The 21,150-nt window shown below is 37.2% G+C and overlaps 1 protein-coding gene across 3 annotated transcripts in view; it reads left to right on the forward strand.

The window, feature by feature from the left end:
* Positions 1–20,205, forward strand: part of srgap3 (SLIT-ROBO Rho GTPase activating protein 3) — a 113,181-nt gene extending 92,976 nt beyond the window's left edge. For 2 of the 3 annotated variants that reach the window (XM_048199530.1, XM_048199531.1), the window contains exons 19-22: positions 6,556–6,736; positions 9,337–9,486; positions 9,734–10,043; positions 15,045–20,205. In XM_048199530.1, the coding sequence (XP_048055487.1) occupies positions 6,556–6,736; positions 9,337–9,486; positions 9,734–10,043; positions 15,045–15,482 (1,079 nt within the window). In that variant the 3' untranslated portion in view covers positions 15,483–20,205. Of the gene's footprint in view, positions 1–6,555; positions 6,737–9,336; positions 9,487–9,733; positions 10,044–10,293; positions 11,179–15,044 lie in introns of those variants that run through there. The other variant, XM_048199532.1, reaches the window with a different exon arrangement.
* The last annotated feature ends 945 nt before the right edge of the window (positions 20,206–21,150 follow it).

The following is a 21,150-nucleotide window of genomic DNA, read 5'->3' on the forward strand; positions in this document are numbered from 1 at the left end:
GACTAAAAATGTCTGAATCTGTATTTGTGTTGTGTTTTTCAATCATCTAACCAACCATAAAACAAAAAATGCTTCATGCACACCAGATTGTGTTGTTTGGTGGGTATTATGATTGACATCTAGTTCAACCAATCAGAGTGGTGACCTTTAAGCAGTGTGCATCCTTATTGGCTGGTGTGCTATGAGGAGATAAGAAAGATGAAAACTGGCAGCACAGATTCATAAAGGGTTCTGTGAGTTTCCAGATCTTAAAAAAATATCATTCTCTCTGCTTTTTTCCTCTCTCCCCTCCTCTCCCCAGCCTCAGCCTCTTCATTTCTCACATGATAACATTGTCTAGCAACGTTTCCGTTGCTATATTAAATGAAGAAACAGACGGAAATATCTCTTTCGGCCCAGTTTCTGCAATCTTCGCGCTTCATCTCTCTCTTCCAGCCCCTGGTTTTATTTGCTTAATTGCCTCCTCCTTTGGCTTTTATCACTTTGTTTTTCTTCTCTCCTGCTTTCTTGCGCGCTCTTTGTTCAGGGTGAGTAAACAGGTCTCACGGGGCTTCCTGCGCCTGCTCCCTTCATTTACTGATTGATGGAGCTGCACTCGCTCGCTAACCCAAAACACCAGCCACATCGCTGATACAATCTCTCGCATACAGCTTGCTGCTCATTTAAGAAGTCATTCCGTTTTTTTTAGTTTCACTAAAACGGTTCACCCCTCAAATAATGAATTAAGAGTGGGTCTTTTTTTAACACTAAAAATAGAGCATGGTTGGTTTTTCTATTTAAAGGTGCACTTTTTTCCACTTAAAGGGGCTCTATGTAAGATTTTTACTTTAATTAGGCATAAAAAATACCCCGATATGTTTGCAGATATTTAGGAAACATGCTAAGTTCACCTACTTGTTTCTCAGAAAAACAATGCTACAGCCAGATATTCTACTTTGAAAATGTGCGTTCGGTGTCGGAATGTCTGTCTTTGTTTTTGTCTGTGCAAAACCATGTGCTGCCAGTTTATCCAATAGTATTTCGACATCACAGGTTGCCAGTTGGCGGAAAACACCACGTATTGCAACCATGGAAACCAACAAACAAACAGGGTCAGAGAATCGCAGATTCTACCCAACCTAAAAAGCCTCTGCATCCATCTAAAAATCATTATGAACCACAGCATATTAACACTCTGGGGTCGGCGGTCACGCCGGCGTGATCACCGCGTTTTTTTTCTAACCAGTGTGAAAGAGACTCAAAATACTCTGTCAGTGTTGCACATACAATTAAGAGTTATACACCATTTTAATCTGTGGAATATTTTCTTTTATTTGTGTACACTCAGAGTAAAAACAAAATGTTGTGCTTTTTGTAAAATAAAGAAAACAAACATGATGCGTGATCTCTCGTCTCCCTCTGAACGAAGTCCAATCTGATAGTTCTCAGAAAATGAACTGTAACTTAGTGAATACTAATCACAAAAAAAGTAGACTTATGTCTAAAAAAAACGTTGAAATGTCAGGTTTTAAATCGTGTAAGTCAAATCGAAAACAAATATTCTGTGTTTATGTAATCTGTATGAAAAGAGAGCCATGTCAGAAGTCCGTGTTCAGCTCATTATCCGCTAATGCTGGCCATGCCCACGGAGCCAGCGCTATTCAGACGCAAATTCAGAGTCAATACATGCATACATCGTCTCAATCGTGTATTTATTGTCTTGAAAAGTGTTTTGAATAGCCATAGTTAGCGATCTCTGGCCTCTGTTAGTTCGGTTAGTTCCTGGATTGCCTATTCTTCTTTAGTGCTCAGGCATTTGTGGACAAAAGCGGCAGAGCACCCTCCGGCTGCAAGTATGAATTGAAAACACAGTATCCAGCACTCATAGTAATGACAATAAATCCTGAATATTACTCCTCTGTATAGAAAATTGACAAACATATGAGAATCCATCAATATTTCTCCAAATGTGCATGCTTTTAAGCTAAAAGCCTATATGAAATGCCATAGAGGTAACATAATTGTTCAGACACTTTGCATCACAGAAATACATTATATTTTAAAGAATATAATAGAATACCATTATTTTAAATTGTAATAATATTTCACAGTATTGCTGTTTTTTCTGTATGTTTGATTTACACCATGATGAGATTTGAGACATGATCAACAGAGGGTTTTTTCACAGCTTACCTGACTGAAAGAGCTCATTATTTATGCAGCTCATTAGAGCTCTTTATGCGATTCTTTTGTCTTCTCAGGTGAGAATCACCCATTATTCATGATTATTCACGCCTCCACGCATACTGTGTTTCTTGACCAAAGATGTTTTAGAAAATTTAAATCTCTCTATTGTTTTATATGAACAAGCAGGCAGCATAATTTTTACCTCATTTTGAAGCAAAAACTCTAGTCTACAACCTCCAATAACCAGAAGTCAAACAAAGATTTAATATATATTCTTTGGCTTTATTTCAGTGACTTAAGTTTTTTTGTTTTTTCAATAACCACGCATAAACGTTATTCCTTCAAAAACACAAACATGTACATACATGTTCCTCCAGTGTAATGACACTTTTTCCATTAATATGTTTATGAACAACTGAAAAAAACACAAATGTCAGGGCATGTCAAAACTTCTCCAGGGCCCCAAAAATCCTCAGACCGCTGAGGGTTAAAACACAGATAAATCAACTTATCAGCTTACAGTGTGTAAGTCTCATCAGCTTTCATTGTGAATTGCGCTCCCTATTGTTGCTAGCAACCCGCGTCTTTGAAAGAGGGGGCGGGCCAAACAATATTTTAAATTTGGATTGCAGTACCTATTTTGAACACTGGGTGTCATTCCTACATAGAACCCCTTTAAAGGTGCAGTAAGCGATTTCTAAGACACTATTGATATTTGAAATCAACCAAAACAAACACACCCTTCCCTTCATTGCTCCGCCCCCAAAAAAGCACGAACATTAAATGCAAGAATGGATGTCTCTTTATCATAGCTGAACAAAGCAAAAAAATGCTTTGTGAAAAATAAAGCGAAGATGATGAACAAATGACAAGGAAGAACAAAAAATGAACATGCAGTAGACAAGAGTATAAACAAGCAAGAGTTGGTTGTTAGTTGCCAGCAGCACACCAGCTCCAGACAATGACACTCAAAACTGTCCTGTTACTATAGCTAACATTACAACAACTGCATATCTTGGATCTCTTAAAACATAGCAAAACCAGTGTTACTCACGTATGAAACAAACAACGCAACCTCAGCATCTGTTTTTAGGCCTTCCTGCTTAGGTCTCTCCAGCACTGGAAAGCTGTTCTAATTTTAACACAGATCCTAAAGCTCTTGCCTGATCATAACACTTCTTTTTCCAGTGATATTCCTCTGACCTTTTCTCTTTTGTAATGTCTCTCAGCCATTTCTCTCTTTCTACAGTCTTTCTTCAAATCTCCATCTTCCTCACTCTCTCTCTCGGCCCCCATCATGAGTGTATACGCCCCCTACTGCTGATTGGCTACAGTTGTGTTGTGGTGCACGGTCTGATCCACTTTCAACAGCGTTTCTCAAAAATTGCTTACTGCACCTTTAAAGTTTTACCCATAAAGAAAATAATACTGCAGTACTTTTTACAAATGTTTAAAGTCGGCATGAAATGGAAGTTACGGTAGTCTTCTCTTACTTATTGTGACGTATCTCAGTGAAATGGCTTCTTGAAGAAGAAAAAAATGTAAGGTGGAACAAGAAAAAATGAGGGGCGGGACTTAATTTTATCCATCAGGAATTGTGGTTTGCTATTGCTGTGATCTTATGTGATCTCGCCCTCACATCAAAAAACACGTCAACAGTGAAGAGATGTTGTTGCAAGTAGGAGGGGAAGCTATTTTGATTAATGATGGCACATGGATTTTAAGAAAACAATGTGCATGGATAAATTATTTATAATAAATACTCCAATATTCCATAAAAACAAGAATCATCCATTTTGATTTCATGGTGACTTTAAAATGGAGTACATTCAGATCGTATAAGTGATCTAGCAGGCTATCTATTTTTGGCGCTGCCATTTTTAAAATGTAGTTACAATGTGCAAGGCGCCCTGTACAAAAACAGTCTGTTATGCTGCTTGCAAACTGGTTCTTCTTATCATATTATTTTAATTGATCATCATAATCATAAACACACTGGTTTGTAGCTCAAATAGTTTCACAGTTTTACTTCTCATTCTTCTAGTTATTTACCTTTAGCGCTTAATTAATCAGAAGTCCAGCACCTTCACAGGAAATGGCTTACTTCTGCACTGAAAAATAAGGTGGATTATAAAAGACTATTTTATATAGCTGTTTGCCCCCTCATAATGGCCACTAAAATGAGATTGTATGACCAGCCGTGTCTTGCAATTTCGGATTTAACAAACGCATACTTCAGGATAAATTACCCTTCCCTCTGGAGCTCATCAGCTACAGCCTGCCTTATGCATGACTTCAGGACTGTTTGAAGTCACATGCTTTAGCTCCAAAACAGCGTTATCTCAACTTTCCCTGTAACCCTCGACACATGCTGAGAAACCGCAATCAGACTCTGAGCCTTCAATCCAGCCAATCAGGTGCAGTCACAATGGAAACAATCAGACAACATACAAAACTGCAAAGGCTAATTTTCTTTCTCTCTCCATTTCCATTCTTCCGCTTTACTTCCACTTCTGTGCCATGCCTGCATTTAATTTCACCCCTGGGTGGAGACCCTAATGAAACTGATTGTTTTTTTTTTTTAGTCGACTTGGAGATTTCTGCCAAGCTCTGATTTGCTCTGTATATCTCCTTAACCCTGAATGACCCCACTGTCTGTTTGCCCCCGGCAGCGTCTGGGAGGGGTGAAGCGTGAACTGATCTGTGGTCATATAATTGCAGTGGTCACGTTAAATGGAAGCTGGGTGGCAGATTTGATAGGATTTAGATAAAGTCCACTTTGCATTTTTAGTAGCCCATCTGTATTAGAAATGTGCCTGTTTCTTTGTGGTCCTGATGGGGTAACAGATGAGATCATATCCTCTGATGTGTAAGATCATAATGTGATGAATGTGAGGGCCCTATAATACACCCGGCGCAATGCGACGTAAGGCGCAGCGCAAGTGTGTTTGCTAGTTTGCGTCCGGCGCTGTTCGCATTTTCCCGTTCAGCGCCACGTCCTTAAATTAGTAAATGCATTTGCGCCAGTTAGTGCGCCCATGGGCGTGCTGGTCTAAAAAAGAGGTGTGTTCAGGCGCATTGCCGGCGCATTGCTTTTTCAAGGAGCTGAAAATAGACTGCGCCATAGACCAACTCAAACCTGGTCTAAAATCTAAAGTCAATGGCGCAATATTTTTTTGTTAGAGCGCGTTGGTAGAAACTGCGCCTCTGGGCGCGTCGACTTTGCTTATTACACACAGGGATGCGCATCACACAAACATGCCAAATATTAAAAACAAAAGGATTACAGTGTAAAAGAATATTATTGTGTAGGCTACATAAATATAAAAATGTAATGATGAATAGTCATTGTGTGTATTAGAATTAGGCTACCTATTTTCAATTCAGCCTATTACTACTTATAATGATGAACGAAATTGGCTAATTAATTGAACAATCTTGCCAATACACACACATATATATTAACTGACTCATCGCGTGTACGCCATGTAAATAGCAATCCGCCATGGCGCGAGCGCATCTCGCTCTTAAAGGGAATGGGAGATGACACTCTGATTGGTTTATTGAACGTTACGCCCATTACTCATTAAGAGAATAGGGACAACCCATTTCAAAAATGCGCCCCGGTGCACGGACCGTTTTTCCGTCGTTAAAATAGCAAAAGTGGATTTGGACACGCCCTGAGGGCACATGCGCCGTGCGCTTTACACTTTGCGTTTAGATCGTTAAAATAGGGCCCTGAATCTTTAAGATGTATTTTTGTCTTGGCAATATTGTATTGCAGTGTTTTTTTTCTTTCCTTTCGTTTGTGTGTTTTCTTGTTCAAAAGATTGTTTTGTTTTGTTTTGTTTTTGTTTTTTGTGTAGAAGTGATTTTGCATTTTGCATGGCAGTGTTCCATGTTTTTGTTTGTTTAGTTGGTTGTTGTTTTTGTTTCTAGTTTGTTTTGTTTTGATGTTTGTCTTGTATCATTGTTTTCAGAGATTTACGGCAATTAATCTATGAACTTAACAATAGTTTTTGTGTAAAAAAGTGACATTTTGTCAATCTATTGGTTTCTGTTTCTGCCCCACCCAATCAAAAGTCATTGACATAACTGTATTTTTAAATAAATGAATAAATAAATATAAATGTGTGTGTTCAGTGTCATGCAGTAGTTTTGAGTTTGGTTTGGACAGACGAATTGCTTGTCGTTGGAAACTGGTCTGGACATGTGTGAGTGTATGTGTGTTTGTGTGTGTGTTTTTGCTGAGAACCAGCTGGGAGCATGACAGATTTGAGTCTGTTGCAGTGCTTTGAAGCTCTCTGAAAATTTGTTGACATAACTCTCTGAGCAAACATGTTAATGAGCCCTAGTTTCACTGTTCCTCTCTCTTTCATACACACACAGAGGTGGAGCAGATTGAAGCCATTGCAAAGTTTGACTACATGGGTCGGACTCCTCGAGAGCTGTCCTTCAAAAAAGGCGCATCCCTTTTGCTATATCATCGTGCATCTGAGGACTGGTGGGAGGGCAGACACAACGGGGTTGATGGCCTCATACCCCACCAGTATATAGTAGTACAAGACCTGTAAGTATCTATACTAAATATTTTTTTTTTCTATAAAATTTTATTTTATAATATTTGGGCATGAGTGGTACTTCACTGCAGCTTGTTGAAGAGTAAGACTTGCAATGTTTGCATTAGAAATGAAAAAATTGGTGTAAAAGTCCTATAGGAACCTGAGCCATATTTAAGGTCCATGTTATCATTGAGTCTGTGGACTTGCACCAGTAAGTAACCACCTAGCAACCACATGCTAAAAATAATCAGAACACCTTAGCAACCACTTAGCAGTTGCATCAACCACATTTTCATCAGAAAAATGAAAAAATGTAGTTTCTACTATTGTGCACTGGCACTAATTACAGGACAGTTCGATGCATGTTGCCTTGTGAAAGTGTTGCCCTCTTGGTAATATATGACTAATCAACCAGGCCATCTGGCCTGAGTTCATACCTTAATAGCTCAAGTGAGAATCAAATAGTTCCCGCCATTTACACTTTACACTTTAATTAAAATTTAACAGCACTGAGTGGCAGTTAAAGAATGCTCTTATGTCTTTGGCAGGGGCCTTTACACTATATAAGCCTAATTGTGTTTCTGAAGTACCAAGCATTAGCAGTGCCCTAATGTGCTAGGCATGCATTTATGTCAAAGCCTGTTGTGTGCAGTGGGACATGACATACTTCACTACGGTTAAAGTGAGCTGAAAGAAGGACGATCTTCTCTTTTACTTTTTATAAGGTCTTGAGATGAAGTTGATTGCAGTGTCCTTGAGTTGATCACATTTATATCAACGGCTGATATTAACTGTCTTACCGCTGTTTCAGTAATTACTAAAATGATGACATGCTCATTATCCCTTTGTATGATTTAACTGATGTCAGTTTGATGAATGAGTGTATTAAAAGGGTCAGGCCATAATATTGCAAGATGTGACAGCAGCAAATAAGTAAAATTGAGGTTAATTAAACGAAAAGAAGACGGAGACAACCGGTTGCCGGTTACACTGCAGTAGGGGTGGGTGGAATGACCAAAATCTTTTTTCACAATAGTTATTTTTGGCTTAAAATGCCTTAGATACAACATAACCATAATAATAATAATTCCTTACATTTATATAGCGCTTTTCTGGGTACTCAAAGCGCTTTACATATGGAAGGGGGTATCTCCTTAACCACCACCAATGTGCAGCATCAGAGGCCATTGGGCAAATTTGGCCAGGATGTCGGGGTTACACCCCTACTCTTTTTAAAGGGTTTTTTAACGACCACAGAGAGTCAGGACCTCGGTTTAACGTCTCATCCGAAGGATTGCGCTTTTTGACAGTATAGTGTACCCATCACTATACTGGGGTGTTGGGACCAACACAGACCATAGGGTGAGCACCCCCTGCTGGCCTCACTAAAACCTCTTCCAGCAGCAATGTAGTTTTCCCAGGAGGTCTCCCATCCAGGTACTAACCAGGCTCAGCCCTGCTTAGCTTCAGTGGGCAATTAGTCTTGGGCTACAGGGTGATATGGCTGCCGGCCATATAATGTTTATGTTCAGTAATCTAGTGACTTAAATACTTAAAAAATGAAAGGCACACATATGAATTATTATGCAAACTGCATGCTAGGCCATGCTCTTGTGTTTGAATGGGAGCAAATCGCAGAATCCATGTTTAAACATCTAGTGAAAAGCCTTACCAGAAAAATGGATGGTGTTGGATTGGATCAGGTTTCTGTTAATGGCAATGGTTTTAAACATTATGTGTTCAACAAGCACGTACTTCAGTCATGTGTTTTAAAGGCAATCAGTAAACAGGATTGCATAATAAAACACTTGGGCTAAAGACTTTTCTGAGACATTTTTTTTCCATGAATGTGGCGTTCAGCAGCTTCAGATTACCAAACACCTTCTGCTGTCGTCTCCCAAGAGAACTGTAAAAGCAGCCCGAGAACATGCTGTGAAACTGTGATCAGTAGATGTTTGCTTGCTGTGGGCTGAATGAGACATGAAGTGAGAGTGATGTAGGTGCTGCTGGGATTGAAAAATAAGAAACCAGAGGCTTGTTTCATTGACAGCTTTATGTACATTTTTTTTGTGTGTGACAGTTTAGCTGGTGAACATTATGACTATATAACTCTACCAATCATAAGTTTGGGGTCAGTATGATTTTTAAAAAAAATAATAATACTTTTATTCAGCAAGGACACATTAAATTGATAAAAAGTGACAGTAAGGACTAAAAAAAGTGTTATATCAACTATTTTCAACATTGATAATAAGAAATGCTTCTTGAGCACCAAATCAGCATATAGGAATGTTTTCTGAAGCATCAGCTTTGCCATCACAGGAATAAGTTCATTTTAAAATATGTTAAAATTTTAATAATATATTACAATATTACTATTTTTACTGTAAGGTGAACTAACATGTTTTTATTAAAGTGACACAATCAAACAATTAAATGTACTTGGTTTATATCCTACATTTTAAAATAACTTAAACTTAAAATTTTTTATTTATTTTAATTATTTATGTCTATTTGTTAGCCAATCAAATTGCACCAGTAGCAATCCATCACGGACCATCGGTGGTCTGCAGAGTAACCGGAAAGATGTTTGTCTCTTTCTCTTTAGGGATGATGCGTTCTCTGATAGTCTGAGTCAGAAGGCTGACAGCGAGGCCAGCAGTGGACCTTTACTGGACGATAAAGCCTCATCCAAAAATGATCTGCAGTCCCCTTGTGAACCTTCGCATGATTACAACTTTGGCGGGGTCATGGGCCGGTCAGTGGCTGATTATACAGAATTCTGCTTGTATTTATTCCACATATTTTCATCCTCAGGAAAAATGTGTTTAATCTTATCCTATTTCTCCTTGCAGCTTACTTACTCATCTCTTAAGGCTTGTTTGTGACATGAATATTTAACAAACATTTTCAGACTGTACAGTGTTTGCAGTCTGCTTTGAGCTAAAACACAGTGCGACTGTCTGTATTTAAGCTTGTTACAATCTCATTGTGTATTTATGCAGGGTTAGATTGCGTTCGGATGGGTCTGCCATTCCTCGACGCCGTAGTGGGACTGACTCTCACAGTCCTCCCCGAGACACACCACCACGGGCCGCCGCCTGCCCCAGCAGCCCCCACAAGGTGGCGGTCACTAGGGGCCACATAGAGAGTCCTGAGAAGAGACGTTTGGGAACCTTTGGCAGTGCTGGGAGCATCAACTACCCTGAGAGGAAGGTCTATCCTGAAGGTCACCCGCTCAGGCCTGTTCCAGGGGCAACAAGACACAGCAGCCTTGGGGACCACAAGTCCTTGGAGGCTGAGGCTTTAGCAGAGGTGAGTGAGTGCACATTTTTAGATTCTCATTCAAATTCACAGTATTGTAGTGCTAGACAGTTTTATTTTACTTTTGTTGAGATAATATTATAGTTTTTATTAATATTTTGAATTAGATTTGATCTTTGTATTTTCCGTTTTCAGTTTAAGTTTTAGTAATTTTATGTTTTTGTCTTTTTTTTTTTTTTTTTTTTTAAATATGTCTATATCATTTTTATTAATTTTATTTTAATTTTATTTTTTTCCATAGGTCATAAAGTTACTAATGAAAATGGGAAATGTTGCAAATCTAGCTAAAATATAATACGTTTTTGTATTTTTGTATATTTTATTTTATTCCATTTAATTTTATTATTTAGTATACTTTATTTTTAGTGTCTTTTTTACACGTTACATGTAATTACTGTAGTGATAACTATTTTATATAATCAAACCAAACATTATTCAGACATTTTTTATATATTTTTACTAGTGGGTGCAGGACACTATAGTTCATTTATGTAAGTGAGGATAGCAAAATAAACTGTGACATTATACCCAAAAATTCTTCATACAGTGGACTACCAGTAAAATTTTGGAACCAAAAATTATTCAGACACTTTGACCTGACCATGTTTTGGTTAAGTGTTATCTGACACAATTAAGATTATGAGATCCTGTCATATTTTATTTCCATTTTTTTTTTTTTATTATAGTGAATAAACTGTATTAATGAATGAAATGTTTAAGGTGTCTGAATACATTTTGGTTTGACTGTATGTGTGTATATATGTGTGTGAAAATATTGTGAAAATTGAGAGAAAAAAATGCTGTATTTGAGGTATCATTCAAGTTAAGGCTTATACAGTAAAGTTTTATTTTTTTTATACAATCTTATATAAATTACCTTGATATACTATTGTGACTTCAATATTAAATGTAATGTTAATATTACATATTACCATTGTTTAACATTTTTTAAACATAAATCTCTATTACTATAAGATCAAACATTCAAATATTTTTACTAAGTGTACCATAAATCCTCTTATATATTGTACCCAAGGGCGTAGATTTGGTTTCAACATTGGGGGGGTTGAGCGTTGGTATGCTGCCTGTTATTATTTTTTTTAATTAAAAAAAAAATCTGTTTTATGTGTAGCGTGTTATTGGATAATTTATTTCTTATCTATCTATCTATCTATCTATCTATCTATCTATCTATCTATCTATCTATCTATCTATCTATCTATCTATCTATCTATCTATCTATCTATCTATCTATCTATCTATCTATCTATCTATCATAACTTTATGGAATTTATCTATAACCATTCATCAAATTCCAACATAAGGGAGTGATTCTAAAAAGAAAGAAATTATGTTAAATATTGAAACCGCCAGTAGGTGGCAGCGATTCGACGTTTTAATGAGTGAGCTACTTAAATCGTTCATTCAAGCCAATTCGTTCAAAAGTCAGATTAATTAAGAAAACAAACACCGATGTGAGTACTTTTGTCATTGATAAGACACTATTGTAAAATGAAGTAACAACACAGACGGCTGTTTGGTAACTGGTTACAGTTACACTGATAGTTATGGCTAAATTGCAATGGATTAGCTAGCTAAAATATATGTGGAGTGTACTTGGCTATTACAATGTTTTCATACCTCCTTCTCAGTACATGCTTTATTCTTTTTAACGTCCCTCTTTGAACAGAAGTTTAATATAGTCGGCTGGGCAACGGTTCGCTTCATTTTTTGGTGCTAACCGTGCTCTCCATTCAAACAGAGCTCCACTCGCGTTGTTTTGGTGAAAGTGCAACGCGCATTGGTTGGGCGTTACCAATCGGTTCAATGGAAGGGGGGTACTTTTTTGACTAATTTATTATGACAAACTCATATTCGATTAGAAACAAATTATTGTTACAAAATAAATGAATTATACATATGTTAGTATAGATCTACTGTGATTTTCTTGTTGAAATATTGGGGGGGTTGTAACTGATGGATTTGAATATTGGGGGGGTTACCTCCCCCCCCCCCCCGCAAACTACGCCCCTGATTGTACCCTTTTAAATCAAAGCTCAAAAGGATTCAAAAGGACTTTTAAGTTGTAGTCATGAAAGCTTTTTGGTCTTTCTCTTGATCCTTGAAATTAGCCAAGAATTCTGTGTGCCTCAAGAAGCTGGCAAGATTTAGTCCTGCAGAAACAAAGAGCTGGCACTAAAGGCAGATATCAGCATGAACGGGATAGGCTGGCAGAGATCCATCTTTTTCATTTGCACATGGTTAAATAATGAAGTCTGTGGCACACAGAACAGTTAATGATCTTTTGTAATGGCCCCTTTGTGTCTACGCTTACCTAATGAAAAGAAAATGGCTTATGTGAATACAGATATCAAAATGAAGGCATGATGGATATTGTTGGAGAGAAATGTGTTGTTTTGTATATTGATAATGCATTATAAGCACAGACCTCATGATCTAAATAACATTACTGCTTGATGTTTAGTTTGTGGGATGTGTTTAGGGGTGTGTGTGGGGTTATTGATGACATCTGCTCGGTAATAAGACCTCGTAAGGTACTTTTTTTTGTGTGTGAGCATGTGTCTTCATGAGCCTTTTATCTTCTGAGCATTAAACTTTTATGGCATGCTCAGCTGCAAGACAGAACGGTGATGGTCGGTCTTGAAAGAGGAATGGAAAGCAGTGAGTTTATAGTCTATCAGGATAGCAGCTACACTGTGTGTATATCAAACATAATCTGCCTTCGTGATATACTAGACTGCTCCGGAAGAAAGTAAGATGAATCCCCAGGAAAGATGAGAGATTTCGAAGGGCATATAGCTCCATAAATAGTTTCTGTGCAGAAAAACGACAAATTGAAGTTATCGATCATTTTCTCACAGCGTGGTTCTTATTAGTGGTGCTAGAGGATTTAAACAAATCTCTAATGCTTGACGTTGCTATATTAGAAATACTGGTCCCATTTTATATTAGGTGTCTTTAACTACTATGTACTAACATTTAAATTAATCATTTGATATGATGCACTTATTATGTACATACAAGTTTTTACATTGTACTTATATTATTACTATTGCCTGCATTCTGTAATTATAGCTATATTGTTGACCCTTCCCTTCCCTTTTAACCCACCTTTAAACCTACCCATACCACTAAACCCGTATCCCACCTCAATAACAGCAAGTGTTTTGCAAAACATCAACACACTAAGTACATTGCACTTATTTTTTGATGTAAGTACATAGAAGTTAAAGACACCTAATAGGAAGTGTAACTGAAATACTTGACAAGTTAAGACAAATGAATCCAGTTAATGAGTACACATCATTTTGAGAGCCATTTTCAAGATAATGCCATTTTAAATTATAAATATATATAGATCTTTGTTCAGTGTTAATCTCGGCATTAAAATTACAGACAAAATTGTACGTTTATTTTTAAAATGTATTTTTATCAATTTTATAATTAGACAAAAAAAGTTCATGACAAAAAACTTAAACTAGGTTATGATTTAAATAATTAAACATTGTTTAATTTTAAACATTTTCATTGAATAAAATTAGATGCCATTTTTAGATTACAAAAAATAATAATTTCCTGTTATGTATTAAAGGTGAAGTGTGTAAATTTTAGCGGCATCTAGCGGTGAGTTTCGAATTGCAATTTAGAGAATCTATGGTGGCCAACACAGGACAAAGATGTCATCATCTGAGATAGCAGATAGTAGCCAGTCAAGCAAATGTGCTCTGTAGGGCAGTTTTGTCTGTTTAGGGTTACTGTAGAAACATGCCCAAGCAAAATGGCGACTTGACGACCCGCGGTGTATGTAGATAGAAATGGCTTATTCTAAGGTAAAAAAAAAACATAATGGTTCATTATGTAAGGTCTTTATACACCACTGAAAACATAGTTATGTATATAGCATTTCTGTCAATAGACCCTCCTAACATTTACACATTGCACCTTTAATAAAAATAACAGAAAAATGTTAAAGGTGCCACCGAACGTTTTTTTACAAGATGTAATATAAGTCTAAGGTGTCCCCTGAATGTGTCTGTGAAGTTGCAGCTCAAAATACCCCATAGATTTTTTTTAATAAATTTTTTAACTGCCTATTTTGAGGCATAATTAGAAATGCGCCGATTCATGCTGCTGCCCCTTTAAATCACGCGCTCTCCGCCCCCTCCCGAGCTCTCGACTCTATCACTGCATAAACAAAGTTCACACAGCTAATATAACCCTCAAAATCGATCTTTACAAAGTGTTCGTCATGCAGCATGTCTAATCGCGTAAGTACAGTGTTTATTTGGATGTTTACATTTGATTCTGAATGAGTTTGAGGCTGTGCTCCGTGGCTAATGGCTAATGCTACATTGTTGGAGAGATTTATAAAGAATGAAGTTGTGTTTGTGCATTATACAGACTGCAAGTGTTTAAAAATGAAAATAGCGACGGCTCTTGTCTCCGTAAATACAGTAAGAAACGATGGTAACTTTAACCTCATTTAACAGTACATTAGCTACATGCTAACGAAACATTTAGAAAGACAATTTACAAATATCACTAAAAATATAATGTAATCATGGATCATGTCAGTTATTATTGCTCCATCTGCCATTTTTCGCTGTTGTCCTTGCTTGCTTACCTAGTCTGATGATTCAGCTGTGCACATCCAGACGTTAATACTGGCTGCCCTTGTGTAATGCCTTGAACATGGGCTGGCATATGCAAATATTGTGGGCGTACATATTAATGATCCCAACTGTTAACAAAAACTAAAACTAGGTTATGAAGAAAATGCTTGAACATTTGGTTTAATTTTAAATGTTATTTTCTTCAAATAAAATTAGATGCCATTTTGAGTAAAATGAAAAAAAAAAAAAGTCTTAGTTTTGTAATTAATTTCTTTTTAAAGAATATTTTCATCAAAAGAAAAAGCTATGACTAAAACAAAATCAACAGTGTAAAAAGTGAACAATATTTTTGTTACAGGACATTGAGAAGACAATGAACACTGCACTTCATGAGCTCCGTGAATTGGAACGCCAGAACACAGCCAAACAAGCTCCCGACGTCGTTCTGGATACATTAGAACCGCTCAAGAACCCTGTGAGCTCAGAGCCAGCGAGCCCCTTACACACCATCATGATCCGAGACCCGGACGCGGCCCTGAGGCGCAGCAGCAGCTCCACCTCCGAGATGATGACGACCTTTAAACCGGCGCTGTCCGCCCGATTGGCCGGAGCCCAGCTCAGACCTCCACCTATGAGACCCGTACGACCACCGCCCACACAGCACCGCTCCAGCAGCTCCAGCTCCTCTGGGGTGGGAAGCCCTGCCGTGACCCCTACAGAGAAGATCTTTCCAAACAATGCAAGCAATGCTGCAGCTTCCTCCGCAAACTCGGGCGAGAAACCTGGAACCATGTAGCCCGTGATGCAATGTAGCTACCTGTGCTGGTGAGGGCAAACCGGGGCATGATGCTCCAGGAAGGAAGTTCAGGAGTGCTTTTCATTTCATTTTCATTTGTAATTTTTGAGCCTAGAAGAGTGCGAAGCTGAAGCCTAGTGGTCAGCACACGTGCTCTGAGCTTGTTTGTGGATAATATGAGTTGAAACTGGCTCAGGTGATCTCATTCCATTCTGTTCTTCCCATAATTTCCTGTCCTCTCTATGAAGCCTAAAATACAAGGAAAAAAAAAAAAAAAAAAAACTTTTCTAGGGTAAATTTCATGCAACAGAGCTGCATTATATAAAGTATAAAAAAAACAAAGGTTTTTTAATTATTATTAATTTTACCTCAGAATTAATATTAAGTTGTCCTTTTGGGCCTTCTTATTCTTATGTGAACTTTATTTAGAGCAAGATTAAACACATTTGTTTTCTCTGCACTGGTTGGCCAGAAGAGTTCTGTAATTCAGGAGTGAAGAAACTCTCATTGGAGGACTGTTCTAAGATAACCGACAAGTCCCTCCCTCAAGAACTGGACTGTACATATAATAGAACCAAACGGTCACTCAAAGACTGTCTAACATGGCCAGCTACCTTTAAGCTGTTGTAAATAGAGATATACTGTACTTGAACTTGTAATGCCTTTCGTTTGTAGAATAAGCGATATACATCTAAGTAACGACATAGCCGAGCTGTATACATATATGAGATGCAGAAAACCAATATACCAACTAATTGTAAGAAACCTGTGGTAAAATGTAGTTTTACTTGTATATAAATTTTGGGTAGATTCTTTTTTTAAGTGTCAATCTTGTACAGCCGAGGACATGACCAGGCAGGGAGACTAGAATGGCAAAAGCTTTTACAACCAATAAGCAAACAAATCATGCATCAATAGTCAGTCTGAGCCATTAATATTAATATTAGTTTGGGAAGTGTTCTTCTTTTTTCCTCTTTTTTTCCTCTTTCCTAATACAAAAAGCAGTTCTTCATGCTGAATTTACACATTTAAAAGCATCATTCTATAAAGTTACATGGCTTTAGGGTATTCCCATGAGCTCCTTCCACGTTTTTGCAAGCATCCATCAATTACATAGTACATATTTGTATCCCATAATATATACTCTGTCAACTTATTAAATGAATATTACTACTTACTAAAATAACCAGATGGTACACAAGTGACCAAAGTGTTGGTGTCCTCAAAAGGGTGAATCAAACAATGTGTTCATGTCACATTTTGATGAGAATTTGTCATGAAAATGTGAATAATTCATGACAAAAAAAATCATAATACAAAAAATCCTCAAAATAGGTCTCATAATCTTATGCAAAATATATTTTCATATTTTTTTCTTTTGTTTTGGGATGATCCGGACATATTTTAGAGAGATCCCCCCCACATTTTTTTCTTGTATATTAAATATACTATGCGAAGTACAGCATATTTCCAAGTGTAATGAATGCTACATTTATAAATCCATAACGCACTCTCTCTGGTGAGGTTCACATCTCTCCAACCAATCTAAATATTTAACAGCCTATACAATAATATCAAAATCCTAAAAATATGCCTAATTTTCTTATGCAAAATATATTTTTATATTTTTTTTCTCTTGGCTTTGGAATAATCCGGACATCTAGTTGTGATATTCACCCAAAAACAGTCTTGTTTATGTCAGATATATGATGCAAAGTACATCGCATTTCCCAGTGTAATGAATGATACATTTGTAAACCCATACCGCACTCTCTCTGGTGAGGTACATAACCCTCCTCTAAATCTAAATATTCAATAGCCTAGAGAAACCAGCTCCAACAAGAGAAGCTTCACTGCCCCCAATCTGTCATATCATCTCCGGTTCATCTTCAGCGGTACCCCTCCTCCCTGAGCTGTGCTTGAAGAGGGAATACCCAGTCGTGAACAAAATTTGCCCGACTGACCTAGATATCCACTCAAATACACTGAACCCAAAGCTTTAATCTCATATTCCCTGATTTTACATTAACGGTTTGCCTTAAGATTTGCCACTTCACGCAGTCCAATCAGAGTGACTGTATGTGAAAGCTAGTGTAGCTTGAAAAAAAAAAAATGAATTACATAAAAATAGACTGATTACTAAAACAGTACTGTTACTACGCACAAGAAATATTCCTTTATTTGCATTTGAAGTCATGCTTGATCTGTTGCGTCATACATTTCTCGTTGATGCCATACTGATTTACGCTTGCGTTAGGAGCATAAAAAATTAAAAATCACTTCCGAGACTCCATGTCCTGTTGCTGCCATTTTGCTAAGACTGGTAATTAGCTTCTGTCTGAATTCCTCAGCTTTGTAGTAGCATGAGCCTGTTGTCCGCATGTGAGGGAGACCGACGTGCACGCGCTTCTCTTTACCAATAAGCAACACTGTTCAGAGACTAATAGTGGTGCCTTTCCCTAGATACAAAGCACTAAATGCATTAGCCTTCAGCCACAAGGGAGCGAAGGGAAACCGGGTCTGTAGCTGCAAGGATTAGGCTCATCTCAGGAAGTGATTCTAATTTTGTTCTTATATCTTACCATATCACTTCCCAATAGGCACCATTTAAACATAATACATGTGTAAAGACTATTATTTACAATTATTTCTGGATGTTCATTTGAATTCAGTCATAACGACACTTCTGCATAATTTCACCTGGATGGATGAGAGTGTAATTCTATTTACAGTAAAGAAAACATGCATAATTCATAATTCAATGTATAAAACAGACTTTTTTGGGTCATCATTCTGTGATTTGAAGTACAGGGTTCCCATAGAAAACCTGGAATTTTAATAATGAGATTTCCAGGCCTCAAAAGTCATTAACAAGAAAGTCATAAAAAAAAAAAAAATGAAATACAGGTATGCACTTTCCTTGTTCTCAGCATGAAAATAATTGATTGGCTAGAAATAAAATTCTATAGTAATTTTAAAAAAGTATTAAAAATAAAAAAATGTGGTGGTGTTAATAATAATAATACATCCTCATCCAGTAATCATGAATTAATTTAATTTAAAATCCCTTTGTGGTGAAAATTAAAAAAAAACATGTGGTGTTTTTAATATGCTTTAAGACAAACCATGTACAAATTCATTCAAGTCTACACCATTGCTAAGTATTTTCTCTTTAAAAATGCAGTGATCGAAAGACGGTTTCAAAAATGCGGTTTGAAATCACCAGTGTTTCTGATGTCACAAACTACCTTGTAACCAATCACGTCAAGGTGTGATCGTCAACAAGTGGATCTCTGAGCTGGTGTGAGTGAGTAGAGGCGGAGCTTATTTGCATATTCATAGAACCACATGAGGCAAGGATGTAGAGTTACAATCAAGCTATTTTAAGGCATGAAGTTTTTTTTTTCAAAGGAAAAAAAGTTTAAATATGTCATTTTGGTGATCAGAGATTAGTTTTAAGAGAAAAATTGATTGACTACAGGTGGATTTTAAAAAACAAATAATGATAAAAAAAAAAATGTGTGGGAACCCTGTACCCTGAACCACTGAAGTGTGGTTTACCAGATAAACCTTTCTCTACATATAAGGGCTAAGACAAATACTGCCCTCTGGTGACCTTATTTGGCCTATCCCCACTCATAGTCTCCCTCTGTTGGTCAGTGCTGGTATTGCTCATTCATTGACAGAATGTACAGGAAAAATACAAATTGTTGGCAGACTTGAAGCTTTTTGGTACAAATGTGAAATTGCTACCACATTTCTCAGAGTTTCTCATACGTTCTACAGAATATCTTTTCTTAGTGTCATTGTAGGCATTCTTAACTTTAGCTTGCACTAGCAGCCATGCACCAAAGGTTCACATAAATCAGTGTACGTTGAGAAATTCACACCCTTGGATTTTCATACACTGTCTTTACTCATGCTGTAATCATGCCTTTGAGTGTTATGAATTTAAATACTTGAGTATCAGATTTCTGCTCGTTCTGCTGGGAAAATCAGTGCATTACTTTCTCACATATCTGTTGTACAGCTCATCTAGTATACATAGTGTATAGTAGCGCTTGTGTAACGAGCTGATGTTTGATAATAAATGATATTAAGTTTACAGAAACTGCCATCCGTAACATACTAAAATAGTCATGGCCTTTTAATTCATGTTGTGTCATTCATCTCTGTTTATCTCTCCTCTGCCAGTGAACTCGAGGCTGTGCTGTGAAAAACGTACACTTTTGCTGTTAAGTTAAAACTTCTACCCAAGCTAATGCATTGCAGTATTTAAGACCGTGTTGGTCTGATAATAGGATGTTGTATGGTACTTGCACGATTTCTAAGGCACTTGGTGCATCCCTGTACTTAATAGACTGTATGTGATGTTACTGGAAGTATGTTTTGGGAATGTATGCTACATTGGGAGTGTATTGTACGTATGCCACAGTGGGTGTTTATTGTATGTACGCTAAGATAACAGAAAAAAAAAATAGGCTTTCTCCTTCTCTGGACACAATGTTCAACGGGACAAAAGTGCCGTCTGTCTGTAGTAGTGGGTTGTGAAAACTGTCGTTTGGGTTTTTTCCTCCTCTAAACACTTTTTGTCTAGTGATGCTGTTCTTAAATGAGTGTTTGAATGGTTGGATTACCCCCCTGTGATGTTATCCTACATCATCCCACTGTTTGGATGTGAACCATTCTTAAGTCCAAATAAATACATTTTTTTTTAACCTTATATTTAATTGTTGTCATTTTTTCATTTTAGTTAATATAATATATTGGTTGAAGCCCATGTCATATTGTATTCATAATGCAAGACATAATATGCATCACACTTGCTTAGTTCAGTTTTAAAACTTACAATATCATGTTTGAATAATTTGAATAAACACATTCTTATTTCTATATTCCTAAATAATTAAAAAATTATAAAATTTTAAAATAATATTATTGTAAGGTATAGAATTTTAAGAATATATATATATTATCCTAAGTATTCAGACCCTTTGCTGTGACACTCATATATTTAACTCAGGTGCTGTCCATTTCTTCTGATCATCCTTGAGATGGTTCTACGCCTTCATTTGAGTCCAGCTGTGTTTGATTATACTGATTGGACTTGATTAGGAAAGCCACACACCTGTCTATATAAGACCTTACAGCTCACAGTGCATGTCAGAGCAAATGAGAATCATGAGGTCAAAGGAACTGCCTGAAGAGCTCAGAGACAGAATTGTGGCAAGGCACAGATTTGGCCAAGGTTACAAAACAATTTCTGCTGCACTTAAGGTTCCTAAGAGCATAGTGGCCTCCATAATCCTTAAATGGAAGATGTTTGGGATGACCAGAGCCCTTCCTAGAGCTGGCCGTCCGGCCAAACTGAGCTATCGGGGGAGAAGAGCCTTGGTGAGAGAGATAAAGAAGAACCCAAAGATCACTGTGGCTGAGCTCCAGAGATGCAGTCGGGAGATGGGAGAAAGTTGTAGAAAGTCAACCATCACTGCAGCCATCCACCAGTCAGGGCTTTATGGCAGAGTGGCCCGACGGAAGCCTCTCCTCAGTGCAAGACACATGAAAGCCCACATGGAGTTTGCTAAGATGGTGAGAAATAAGATTCTCTGGTCTGATGAGACAAAGATAGAACTTTTTGGCCTTAATTCTAAGCAGTATGTGTGGAGAA

This window comes from Megalobrama amblycephala, linkage group LG8 (assembly GCF_018812025.1).
Source record: "Megalobrama amblycephala isolate DHTTF-2021 linkage group LG8, ASM1881202v1, whole genome shotgun sequence".
NCBI classification, from domain to species: Eukaryota; Metazoa; Chordata; class Actinopteri; order Cypriniformes; family Xenocyprididae; genus Megalobrama; species Megalobrama amblycephala.